At 47.1% G+C, this 12,368-nt stretch overlaps 2 protein-coding genes across 2 annotated transcripts in view; one reads left to right on the forward strand and one right to left on the reverse strand.

Moving 5' to 3' along the window:
* LOC129150124 (cytochrome P450 4V2-like) overlaps positions 1 to 1,751 on the reverse strand; it is a 35,391-nt gene extending 33,640 nt beyond the window's left edge. The window contains exon 1 of the mRNA XM_054720331.1: positions 1,523 to 1,751. Coding sequence (XP_054576306.1) covers positions 1,523 to 1,736 — 214 coding nt within the window. The 5' untranslated portion in view covers positions 1,737 to 1,751. The remainder of the gene's footprint in view (positions 1 to 1,522) is intronic.
* Positions 1,752 to 5,796: 4,045 nt separating this feature from the next.
* Positions 5,797 to 12,368, forward strand: part of LOC114230002 (protein FAM149A-like) — a 34,893-nt gene continuing 28,321 nt past the window's right edge. Inside the window, 1 exon segment of the mRNA XM_054719938.1 lies at positions 5,797 to 6,533. Coding sequence (XP_054575913.1) covers positions 5,797 to 6,533 — 737 coding nt within the window.

Below are 12,368 nucleotides of genomic sequence, written 5' to 3' on the forward strand. Positions count from 1 at the left end.
TCACCAGAGATTTCAATTCTTAGAAAAATTCCCCAAAAGACTATGATGAGATTTCTTAAGTATATTGTTTCCTGTTGGGGAGGGGGGGGGTCTATATTTCTACACCATTATTTTTTAATATTATAAAGCCTTTGGGTAGAAGGGAAGATTAGCTCTGCCTTTAGTGTGCGCCATGATGATTTTTACAAATGTAGTTTTCATATATCAAAATTTGCTGCATCACTTGCAACATCAGTCACATTGATGTTTGGTTGGTTAAAGGTTTACTTGGATTTCTTCAGCCAGAAACATTTTCTATATTTTGGCAACACTCTCCCATGAGGCCTCATGAATTCTTGTGAAGTTGAAATGACAGCATTATTTTTATTTGGAGAAAGGAAAGTGGAAAAGAAATAATCCTTTAAGCTTTGGAATTGATGTTCAGTCTATAAAACTTCTTCAATGAAGCTGAGGGCTGATTGGATTCTAGTTCTGGGCTCGTTTTAAAATATGTCATTTGGGGCAAATCTTTTCAGTTCTGGGTATCTCACTTATACAGCCATGAAGATGAAGTGCTAAGATCTAACTCACCCTCCCTCATGGGGGATGCAAACATCAGGGACTTTTAAGAGCTTTCTAACTTACAGTGATCCCTCTACCCCTATCATAACATAACGTAAAGCTATCTCTTCAAAAGATGATTTCAATAAAAGAACGATTCACTCTTTTACAAATAAGATTTCTGAAACTTGCTGTATGACTTTTGGGGCATGCCTTGATGAAAAGTATCATAATTCATTGTTGTTATGTAACCTCCACGGAAGGGCCAAGGAGGAATGAAAGTTGTGGTGAAATCTTGTGATTTCTGGAGGGAGAGGCTCTGGTCTCAAGTGCATTTCTTCTACCTTATTTTGCTGAGAGAGAGAGAGAGAGAGAGAGAGAGAGGGAAGTTATTAGTTGTGTCTGCCTTTAGGACTTTAACAGTAAAGACAGAAGAAAACAGGCAGTGTTTTCTTGTTTGTTGTTGTTTTTCTTATTAAATATATTTTTATTGATTTCAGAGAGGAAGGGAGAGAGAGAGTCAGAAACATCAATAATTAGAGAGAACGATTGATCAGCTGCCTCCTGCACGCCCCGCACTGGGGATGGAATCAGAAACCCAGGCACATGCCCTTGACCAAAATCAAACCCCAGACCCTTCAGTCCTCAGGCCAAGGCTCTATCCACTGAGCCAAGCCGGCTAGGGCTACAGGATGTGGTTTAAGATAGCAGCAGCCAGGGGGTGGGAAATGAGAAGAGAAAAGGCAGAAAGACAGGCGTTTAGAAACACTGCACTTATATGTAATGAAAACTGGAGAGAGCTGGGAACCCATTATCCAGGGGGTGACAGAGGCGCCCCTCACCCAGCAGCCTGCATCTCCAGTCCAGTGCTCCAGGCGGGTAAGCGGGTGGTGCTCAGGAGGTGCTCCCGAGCCTTGGTTCCCTGCAAGGGGCCCAGCAGCCCCTGTGGGGATGGGGCCGGCCTGGGCGCCCAGTCCCTTACCTGTCCCTCCTCGCTCCAGGATCAGCGAGTGTCCCAACAAGGGGTAGGCGCCCGAAATGCTGGGGATGGGCCTCATTTGCAGCCAGTTATGCGCATAGCTCGCCATCATCTGCAGGAAGCTCAGGATGAGGGTGGCGCCCGCCAGGGTGAGGGCGCTGAGCGCGCCCCAGAGCAGCAGCTTCTGCCCGACGGGCACCAGCCAGACATCCATCATCGCGCCAGCGGTCGGCTCCTCGCCGGGACTGAGGCCCAGAATCTTGGGCCAGGAGCTTGGGGCCAAGGCCTGATCCAGCCCCTGCAGTTCAAGTGCGGGCCCCTGGGAGGAGTCCCGCAATTCCCGGGGGCGGGCGCGGTGGGCGGGGTTGAGGGGGAAGGAGGTGGCTCCAGGCCCAATTGCCTCTCCCTCCTCCTGCAACCACAAGCCCAGGCGCCCAGAAGCTGGACTTCCCGCGCAGGGACCGCCCTGCCCCCTGGGGACCGGGTTGGAGCCTCCCGGGCTGGGAGGAAAGCGCCCCCGGGTTGTCATTGTGCAGACAAACGCCTACAGAGTGCGCACGGGAAGACCGATGCTGAAGGCAGAGTGTGCTGAGCAGAAACGAAGGCACTTGGGTGGCGTGGGGAGGAGAACGGGATGAAATTTATGGCAACTTCAGGATGGAGAGGCGCACTGGGGCTGGGGTGGGCTGATCTCCGTTAAGGAGGGAGCGGTATGTTTTAGAATGGAAGTAAAGGGGCACCGGGTTTGAAGTTCGGTTTGGGGGTTAGTTTTTCCCTGGCTGGGCGCCTAGCCTCCTGATGCTTCCAGTTGTGTCTTCTGCTCTCCTGGGAATGGCTGCGAACAGAGGTGGGTTGCATCCTGGCTGAGCTTCAGGGTCACCCAGGACAGCTCCCTACTTTGACCTGGGACTCCAACCTGAGGGAGTAGGTGAAATTCGTCATCAGGTCACGGGAGAGCTGAATAATATTTTTGTGATCCCAATGGTTTCCAAATTATCCTCGGGACCAAGAGAACATGGGGCGGGTAGGAGAGGACGAAGGGCAAGGTCTCTGGAAGAGGTAGAGATAAGAGATGCTGGCAGAGCGGGGGTTGGATAAAGGAACAGTAATTATGAAGTAACTCTCAAAGACAAACCACTGCGCCTATGGAAGGGAGGAAGGAAAAGGGAATGATGGTGAGAAGGGTGCCCCAATCCTGCCCGATGGCTGTGTTCACTAACTACGAATTTCCTTCTTCAGGTAGCGGGACCCCAATCCTGACTCTGGTTCTCTTTTCTGCAGGCGATCCTTCCTACAAAGGCGCTGGGCTAGGAGTGTCCTCTCCTAGGAGCAGGTCCATAGTGACAGGGAAGGCGCCCAGGCAGATGACATAAATTGAGAAACGCCCTGGATGTCTACTTTGCTCAATCCCCTCCGTTTTACTTGCAGCTCCTGTACAGGCTGCAGGGCCTCTTCAGGGCAGAGAAAAGCATGCTTCAGGCTTTTCTCCAACTGATTATTTCTTAAAGTCATCTATCTGCACTGACATGGAAAAAGGTTCAGGAAATAGTAAATGAAAGATAAACCTTAAAGCTGCAGAACAGAGTACATAATGTAATGCCATGTTTGGGGAGGAAAAAAGTTTAGTTCTCTGCAGCTAGACTAATGTCTGGGAGGGAAAACACTGGTCAACCTTATGGGATGTCCACGGAGAAGAACTTACATTCTTTATGTTATTCACTTTGATATTATTTCATCTGTTTAAGACTTTACAATATATTTTCTTTAATATCGTTAAGTAGACCTCATCTCTCCAAAAGTCTACCACAGCTATGAAACTATGGGATTTGTCTGTATCTGACTCTGCTCATCTCTGTGGACAAAACAGGGAATATGTAACCACTCCCCTCAAGAAGAGTAGAAGGGGGAGGGCGGAGTGCTTCAGGCAGCAGCCAACATGAGCAGGAAATGCTCCAAAGCAGAGAAGGGTGTGATGGGTTCAAGAAAGAGTGCGGGGCCCCTGCTTGGAGCACAGGGTGGCTCAGGGTGACCAGGACAAGACGATGTTCCCAAGTAGCATGGACCAGCTTGAATGCACCTTGACTCCCAGGCTGAGAAATTGTATCTTTATTTTGAAGGCAATTTGTGGCTGAGAAAGAGAGCCCCGAGGATTTTATGAGTCAGGTTAGTGGGGCTCCCTCCTGAGAGGCTGGTCAGCTGTAAGAGCCCAGAACCGATCAGATAATTAGAAGTTTAAACACTGAGAGTGCATATTCTAGAAATGATTCTACTTGCATTGAGAGTAACCTAATGTGTTGAGGATTTAATTACTCTATGAATTAAAAGCAAGGTCCTTATGAAAGAAACAAACAATCTTGAGGACACAGCTTTGCAATCCTGAATGAGCACTCTATGAAAAGAGTCCAATGTTCTGACCTCACACCCCTCTACGGCTACCTGGTTAGTTGCTGCGGAAGAGGGACAATGAACATATGAGAAACATGGATGGTTCTGGTGTCCTTGCGTCATGACAAAGTTAGCCCAGCTTCCCTGCTCTGACCCTGAGACTTCTGCCTCCGGTTTCCCTCGCTGCTCTCAGATGTTTCCTTCGTTTTGACTCTTCACTGTGTGCTGGTGTGTTGCACGCTGACAACTGTATGCTCTTCCCTCTTCCGACATCCAAGGCCCTGGACAGCCTGACCAGCCTGGCCTCTCACCGCTCTTCAGCACAGGCTGCTCTCTCCCCCATTAGTGCTGACTGGGTGGCCGCTATCTGCTGGGCTTGTGTCCTGAGGCCCTCACCTGACACCTTGTGTGCTAGGAAGCTGCTATTCCTCCTGTGGGAAGAGAACATCCCTTCTCTCACATCTCAGTGCTGAGCGCACCCTGGAAGTAGAAAAGTGCCCAGGACATGCTTGTTTGTGGGGGTTGGGTTCAGAAAAGGGATCCTGACAGCATGTAGATATCACAGGTAGAAGATTGGTTCGGTCTCTGCGAGGAAATACAAAACTTGTCATTACCGATGGAAATTAACTATGGCTCAGAGTCCTGTTTGTAACTAGCCACAAGACTAAAATATACTCATGAATGTCAATTTATTCATATCCTTTCCCTGCCCCAAATCAGAAAATACATCTCCTGAACATTAATGGATAAACCCTGTCAATATCTTATTTTGTAATCTTGCTCAGAACTGACCCCACACTTCTGTGGATCATCACACTCATACACTCTATCTTTCACATAGAATTCCTCAGATTTAGCAAAACGAAATGTATTCCCCTTAATAAGAACCTCTTACCTCTCATATCTGCCTTGGAGTTTGTATCGAATCAATCTGATTATCATTCGAGTTCTGAAACATTTTAGTTGTTAAATCTCTTGGTCCACTCGGATGGGTGTTAGCCACATACACTGTATGTGGATGTTACTAGTTCAGCTGTCAGGCCCCATCTTATTTCCAAGTTCTTGGGTGAGGCACCCGCTGTGACATTTTTAGTGGCACACTTTGAACCTGGCCCTGAAGGGGGAGGAGGGGGCACTGCTGTTTCAAGTCCCCTCACCTGAGAACAGGTGTTTTTTTGTTTACCAGCCTTCCCTGCTGCCAGAGAGCTGGCCGCCCTGCCCTGGCACAGTTGGTCTTGTCAGACTAGATGGTTCCAGCTCCTTTGGAAGCAGGGTTATCTCCCTCTGTTCAAGTTCCTCGCCCTCAGCCCAGAGCCTGGCCAGTGGGGGGAAGCTCAAAGGGTGATGGGGAAATTGGACAGTGTTCCTTTAAGGCAGGTATGAGGAGGGGAGCCTGGGTACCTGTTGTGGACACAGCCCTGAGATGTGGGAGCTGCAGTCCAGGCCCAATTAGCAGGGAGATAGGAGGGTTTTTGTTTAGCTTAGCAACCGCCTGCGCGTCCTGGAGGCCCATGGGGTAACTCTGCCACCAGAGGCCCCATCCGCACCCCATCTGGCAGCCGCGCACCTGGGCTCTGGGGGTCTCAGGGCACCGGGACAGAGAGGGACAGAGGGTGCCGCTGCCCCCCGCAGCCTCAGCCCCGCGAGCCATCTGGGCGTCGGAAAGGGGGTCTCCGGGGCTTCGGGGCTGAGCGCCCAGAGACGCTCCTTTTCCTGGGGAGCGCACTAGAGGCCCCCGGGGACCCCAGCAGACGGGAACCCCAGGATCCCCGCCCCGCCCGGGCCGCCTCCTCCGGATCCTTGCGAGCAGGGGTGGATGGAGCCCCGCAGCCCGGCTCCCCGTGGTCTTGAGGCTCCAGCAGCAGCGAGGACAGCATTTCCAAGTCGGAGCCATGAAGGTCGCCGTGTTGGACCTCGGGTCTCTCTTTTCCAAAATCTTCAAGACCTCGACTGCGTCCCCGGCGCCCCCGGCGCCCCCGGCGGTGCCCTCCCCGGCTGTGAACTCCAGCAAATCGGAAGGCGCTGCCAGCGCGGGGCCGGCGGGCACAGCGCTGAGCACGGCCCCCACCCTGCGCCTCCTCCCCGCCTTGGCGCCCGACTCCCCCTGCACCCCGCGGGGGGCGCCCGCCGCGCCCCACCCTCCGCTCACCGCCTCCTACCCCAGGGTCTGCGTCGCCAGCCGCGCGGCAGAAGCAGTAGGGACCCCCTTGTCCCTGCCCAGTAGCCCCAGAGCAAGCAAAGTCCAGTCCCCGCCGCAGGACCTGCCCCGGGACCTGCCCCAGGACCTGCCCCGGGACCTGCCCCGGGACCTGCCCCAGGACCTGCCCCGGGCCCCGTCTGGCGGTGGCCGCAGAGCCCAGAGCTCCCCGGAGCATCTGGGGGCGGGGGCGCGGTCGACCCCCGTCCCCGGCGGGGTCTGGGCGGCGCTGCCATCCATCCGGGGCGCAGTGGGCAGCAGCAGTTCAGCCTGGAGCCCACGGAACCCCCGCCAGCGTGGCCCCGGAGACCCAGAGCCCAGTGCTTGGATGCCCCCCCCCCCCCCCGGGCCGGGCCCCAAGACCCTCTCCACCCTGCCGGGCATCGGCGAGGAGTGGGCCTCGGACAGCGACTCGGAGGAGGCCGGACACGCGTGAGTGGCAGCAGGGTCCGGGCCGTCCCTCCATGAGACCCCTCCCCTCTGTCTGCAGCAGCCGCTGCTGGGCCCGCTTACAACACTGTGCTTTGGCCAGGACTTCCACCAACTCCCCTGGGCAGCCTCCCTGCCCATTTCCGGGTCCTAATTCGGTGCCTTTCTGTTCTTTTTAAACCCGCTGGTCAGGCTTTTGCTCAGCTCTCCCCCAGACAGCCCTCTGCTGTTCACCAGAGGGCGGAGTGGACATGAAGGGGACTTGGAGGGGAAGGGGAGGAGTTGGTGCCACTTCTGACTCAGCCTTGGGGGTTGTCTGACAGCCTGGTTTTCTCCAGGACTCTGAGAGGAGCTCAGGTCCCTGCCTCTAATGCAGAACATGGCAGGCGTGCAGGGCAGCTACCATTTGAAGAAATGATGCCTCCCTACTTTTCAAGGATCAGCCCCAATTCTTATCCCAAGTGGGATGGGTTTTCCCCATGCAACATCCGGTTAATTTACGTATGTATAACATCATCTGGCACCCAGGGCACTTGCCATGCCCAGGACACCTCTGATGTCTACCTTAGAGCTCCTGGGGCTTTGCAAAGTGCCCTCAGGTTCCCAGGAAAAGCTGACAACCGTTTCGCTGGGAACTGGAAGACATTTCCCTCAACACACACACACACACACACACACACACACACACACACACACACAACACACACACACACACACACACACACTCACAGGCACACACATTCTTTCATCACCATGAGCAGGAATGAAAACACTCGTCTTATCAAGTGTGCATTTTAGAATTCAGGTGAATTTTATTTTTTTAATGAGCAGTTAAATGGGTGCAAAAATATTCAGCTCTCTGAATCCTACAAGAGAATAGTGAAATGGTTAAAGGCAGACCACCAGGCCCATTCCATAACATTTAATGCAAATTCCTAATATCAATGCTCCCTGCTGTTGTTTAATAACTAGAATAGTAACGCTGAACTAAACAAAATGTCTTCCTCCTATACATATATACATATATATCTTCTTAGGGTCAATGTCATCTTAAGTTTATTATAGTGCCAGTAATGAGGAAGAACATCATGTAGGAAGCTCACAATTTACATCTGGCTTTTAATATCAATAATTATATGGAGATTTCTGCCTTATGATCTGGTGAAGGAAGAAGAGTCAGATCTGCCAGCAAAGACCCCTCCCCCACCCCACCCCACCATCCCTGACTCCTCCCACACACATCCACACCCACCTCCACCAAAAATAAATTACCTGGAGAACTTTTGCATTAAGACTGATTCTAACCCACTCACAATTTAAATGATTACATTTTTACAAAACTTCATGACATTTACCTCAGTTCTAAAATAAGCAGTTAAATAAGTTTTTTCTTTTCATTTAAAATATTCCCGTATGATAGTTTTCATCACCTTGGAGTTTTCCCAAAGTCAGTAATGCTTTCTGCTGGGACGTGGTAGGTTCACAGGGATGAGTGGTGAGCTCAGCACACAATTGTCATATGATCATGCCTTCTATGACAGTCGGGTGACCATTACTTTCATTAAAAATAGTGATAAACTTGACTTGGCTGACCATGTCTAGCATTTGCTCAAACCCAGGAAAATAAATTTGTTCTTCCCGTTTTTGCAATAGTTTTTTAAACTTTAAAGTATCTTCTTTACTTTGTTATTATCTTTCAGATTGCAAAAATTAGCTGAAACTGGTTTGGCTCAGTGGGTAGAGCATCAGCCTGCAGACTAAAAGGTCCCAGGTTCGATTCCGGTCAGGGGCATGTACCTTGGTTGCGGTCAATACCCAATGGGGGGTGTGCAGGAGGCAGCTGGTCGATGTTTCTCTCTCATCAATGTTTTTAGCTCTCTATCCCTCTCCCTTCCTCTCTGTAAAAAATCAATAAAATATATTTTAAATAAAGATTGCAAAATTTATATTTGAGGTGATCGTTGTATGTTCTGCTGGGTATTTAAAAAACACATTTTGAATTTTCTCTCATGTAATAGCTAACATGCATACTGTTTGATATGTGCCAGGTTCATAGCTACAGTGTTATGATATGGGATTTGAATCCTTGATCGTTCTAAAATTGTAATAGCTGACTTACATTAGTCCAGTTTTTAGAGCATAGTTTTGAAATCAGATTGGGGGTGGTGCAGGAGGTAGCTGATCGATGATTCTCTCTTATCATTGATGTTTCTATCTCTCTCTCCTTCTCCCTTCCTCTCTGAAATCAATAAATATATTTTTAAAAATCAAGGGGGGAAAATAACAATTGCATTCTCTGTTTTCTAAAACAATAAGAAAAGAAAAAGGCTTGAATTACTCAATGTGGTTAGGTTCAAAGGTTAATGAAAACACTGGAGAAAATATACCAGTTAACATTTAAAAATAGTCCACACGAATCCCCCACATACAGATAATACTCCTCCCTCCCCCACCACACACACACACCAGTGCTGCGTAGATATTTGTTTCACTTAACAACAGCCAAATCTCTTTGGATATGAATAATTTTACAATTGATAGGCAGCAATTTTGCTTTGTAAGAAAAAATTATCTGAGCATTTTATGGTCCTATGAATACTAGGTGAAATACAGACATATTAGATAGGAAATGATTTATTAAATACTATTTGTTAGTCAATAAATACATGAATACATACTATTCATTAGATATGTTTTGAAAAAAATTCAAAAGTTGCCTCTTTATTCTTGAGAGGTAGAAATGGCCAATGAAGACACCATATTTAAGAAAGCACAGAAATGAAATAAAGTCTTTGAAATTATTAAATATCCAGTTGTGAACTTGGGAAAGAAGCTGATGGTGTTTGGAAATGACAAGAAACCAGTCAAGTAAGACTTTCCCTGCTGTTGTTTAATAACTAGAATAGTAACGCTGAACTAAACAATATGTCTTCCTCCTACACATATATATACATATATATCTTCTTAGGGTCATTGTCATCTTAAATTTATTATAGTGCCAGTAATGAGGAAGAACACCATGTAGGAAGCTCACAATTTACATCTGGCTTTTAATATCAATAATTATATTTCAGAGAATGTCATAGATGCATAGAAGATTAAAATCTAGATTTATTTTAAAATATAACATTTAATGCAAATTCATAATATCAAACTGTAAAAATATTAAAAACCATTCATGTATATTCAAGATTCTTTATAATCCAATTGAAATAAGAGTCTACATTGAATAAAATTAGCCCTTTCCTCTTAAAAAACAGTAAGTTCATTAACAAATGAATGCATAAAGATAATTCCTAGGGAACTTTAACTTTAGTATATGAAATATATTATAAAGAATGTGATAGTCTCAAGAAAAGGCCTATCTCAGTCATACTTTCACTTTACTTACTAAATTTGACATGTTTGTAATCATGTTTCACTGACTGACATGAGCATTGCTGAAATAGTATTATTGTCCAAATCTAAGCTTCTTAGCATACTATACAATAAAGAGGGAATATGCTAATTGACCATCACACCCTCACAAAGATGGCAGAGCCCACAGCCAATAAGAAGGGAATATGCTAATTGACTGCCATGCTCTCAAATATGGCAGTGCCCACAGCCACAGGATGGCAGTGCCCAGTCCCCTCAGCCCTACTGGGGTGGCAGGCGCATGGCACAACCAGGCCTGCCCCCAGGCAGGTCCGGCCACTCCGCAAGCCTGCCTCCAGAGTCCTCCAGTCCCATCAGCCCCCCAGCTGTCCAGGGCTGGCCTGAGGCACAGGCAAGCCTCAGATGTCAGCTGCCCAGCTGCCCAGGGCTGCCTGAGGCTCATGTAACCCGGGCTGGCCAAGGCTTGCGCTGCCAGCAGTGGCAGCAGCAGAGGTGTGATGGAGCGTCGCTTTCCCCTGATCACTGGGTTGCCTCCCGCCCCTGAGGGCTCCCGGACTGTGAGAGGGGGCAGGCTGGGCTGAGGGACCCCCCACTCCAGTACATGAATTTTCATGCACCGGGCCTCTAGTTTAAAATAAGAGCTGGCTTTTCCATATCTACTAGGTACCAGATGCTGCATGCATCTGTAGACATTATCATGAATCCCCCAAACATACAAGGTAGGAATGTTATTTCATTCTACATATGAAAAAGTTGAGCATCAGAAAGGAAAAAAATTGGTTTAATTTCACATGGCTAATCTGTGGGAAATGTAAGAATCAAATGCAGGCAGTATATTATCCACAATATGTATAACCAAGTAGTTTTTTAAAAAATATTTTTATTGATTTTTTACAGAGAGGAAGGGATAGGGACAGAGAGTTAGAAACATCGATGAGAGAGAAACATCAATCAGCTGCCTCCTGCACACCCCCTAATGGGGATGTGCCCACAACAAAGGTACATGTCCTTGACCAGAATCGAACCTGGAGCCCTGAGTCCACAAGCCGACACTCTTATCCACTGATCCAAACCTGTTAGGGCAAGTAGTTTGTTTTTTTAACAAATTGTTTAAGATGGTAATGAAAAGTAAAATCTACTTGTAAGGTAGTTGGTGGTATATTTCCTGTAACAGACCTACTCTAAAAATTTGTACTCATGGTCAACAGAGGTGGGGCACAGACCCTCACCCCCCCAACTTTGCAGGGGCCTGAACCCTCACCCCTTCTGAGGGAGGTCTCCTGCCCCCATGGCTGTTTCACTTCCCTCAAATCAGGACCCAGGTAACAGACAGAGACTTGGCCGACAGCAGCTGCCCTCTCACTGCAACAAGACTTGTTTGAGTTGTCTTGTACCATGGTGTGGGGAAGTGGGTTTTTGATATCTAAATCCAGCCTAGCACCAGGAATGCTCAGGGCCTACTCAAGAAGGCAAATAATCCTTTCCACTAATCTACACAGGGTAAAATAAGATTGTTGTTAGAGTATTAAATTTGACAGTAAAATAGTAGTCAAGTTCTCAGGCTAATTTAAATTGGCTAATTGAAATAAGCAAATATTCTAGAAAAAAATTAATGGTACTAGACAAAAATCTGTTCCTAAAGTGTTAACTAAAATTTTTATTGGTAGTTCATCTCATGGTAAAATTGTGTAACATGTAATGAACCTAAAGCAGTCATATTTTAGTGCAAAAAATTAAAATTTAAAAGCTATCAAGACTACATTATAAAATTTCCAAAAGCCTCCTAATATTTAAATAAAAAAGGGTGGATAATAGAAGAATATCATGTAAGGAAAAATATCCTGTAAGTAAATTACATCTAGAAAATTTTTACTTTAGAAAATTAACTTTCATTTGTAATGCTAACAGGCAAGACACCCATGAAAAACACACATGGTGTCAAAACAAGCCAAAGAAAAATCGAATATTGTTACAAAACATATTTGTAAATCGACTACAGATGGTCATAGAACATCTTATGAAAAAAGGAATTTGAGAGCAGAAATCTGCAAATAAATCTGAGATGAATCTTAAAAAGGGTACGCTTTTGAAGTCAGACTGGACAGCTCTAAATAAAAGTGTTTGCCCTTGGTAACTTAATAATGCTTTCTTGTACAAAAAAGTAGCCACCTTTCAGGCGGTTGTGAGTTGAGAAGTAAGGTATGTGGTTCTGGGACCCTGTATGCCTGCAGGAGTGAGAGCATTCATCCGTGGTGCGTGTCAGCATCTGGACACTTTCTGTTGGCTGTGCACACTAGCTATTGCTCGCTGCAAAAGTGATTTCCTATCTAACCAGGATTCTACATCTGCACTGAAATGAATTTTCGCTACATCCTACATTTTGCAAATAGCAACAAAAACACATTAAAATCCATCTGACATGGCTTTTAGTGACAAAAGATGGGAAAGTCTGACATCTAG

This window comes from Eptesicus fuscus, chromosome 8, assembly GCF_027574615.1.
Source record: "Eptesicus fuscus isolate TK198812 chromosome 8, DD_ASM_mEF_20220401, whole genome shotgun sequence".
NCBI lineage: Eukaryota > Metazoa > Chordata > Mammalia > Chiroptera > Vespertilionidae > Eptesicus > Eptesicus fuscus.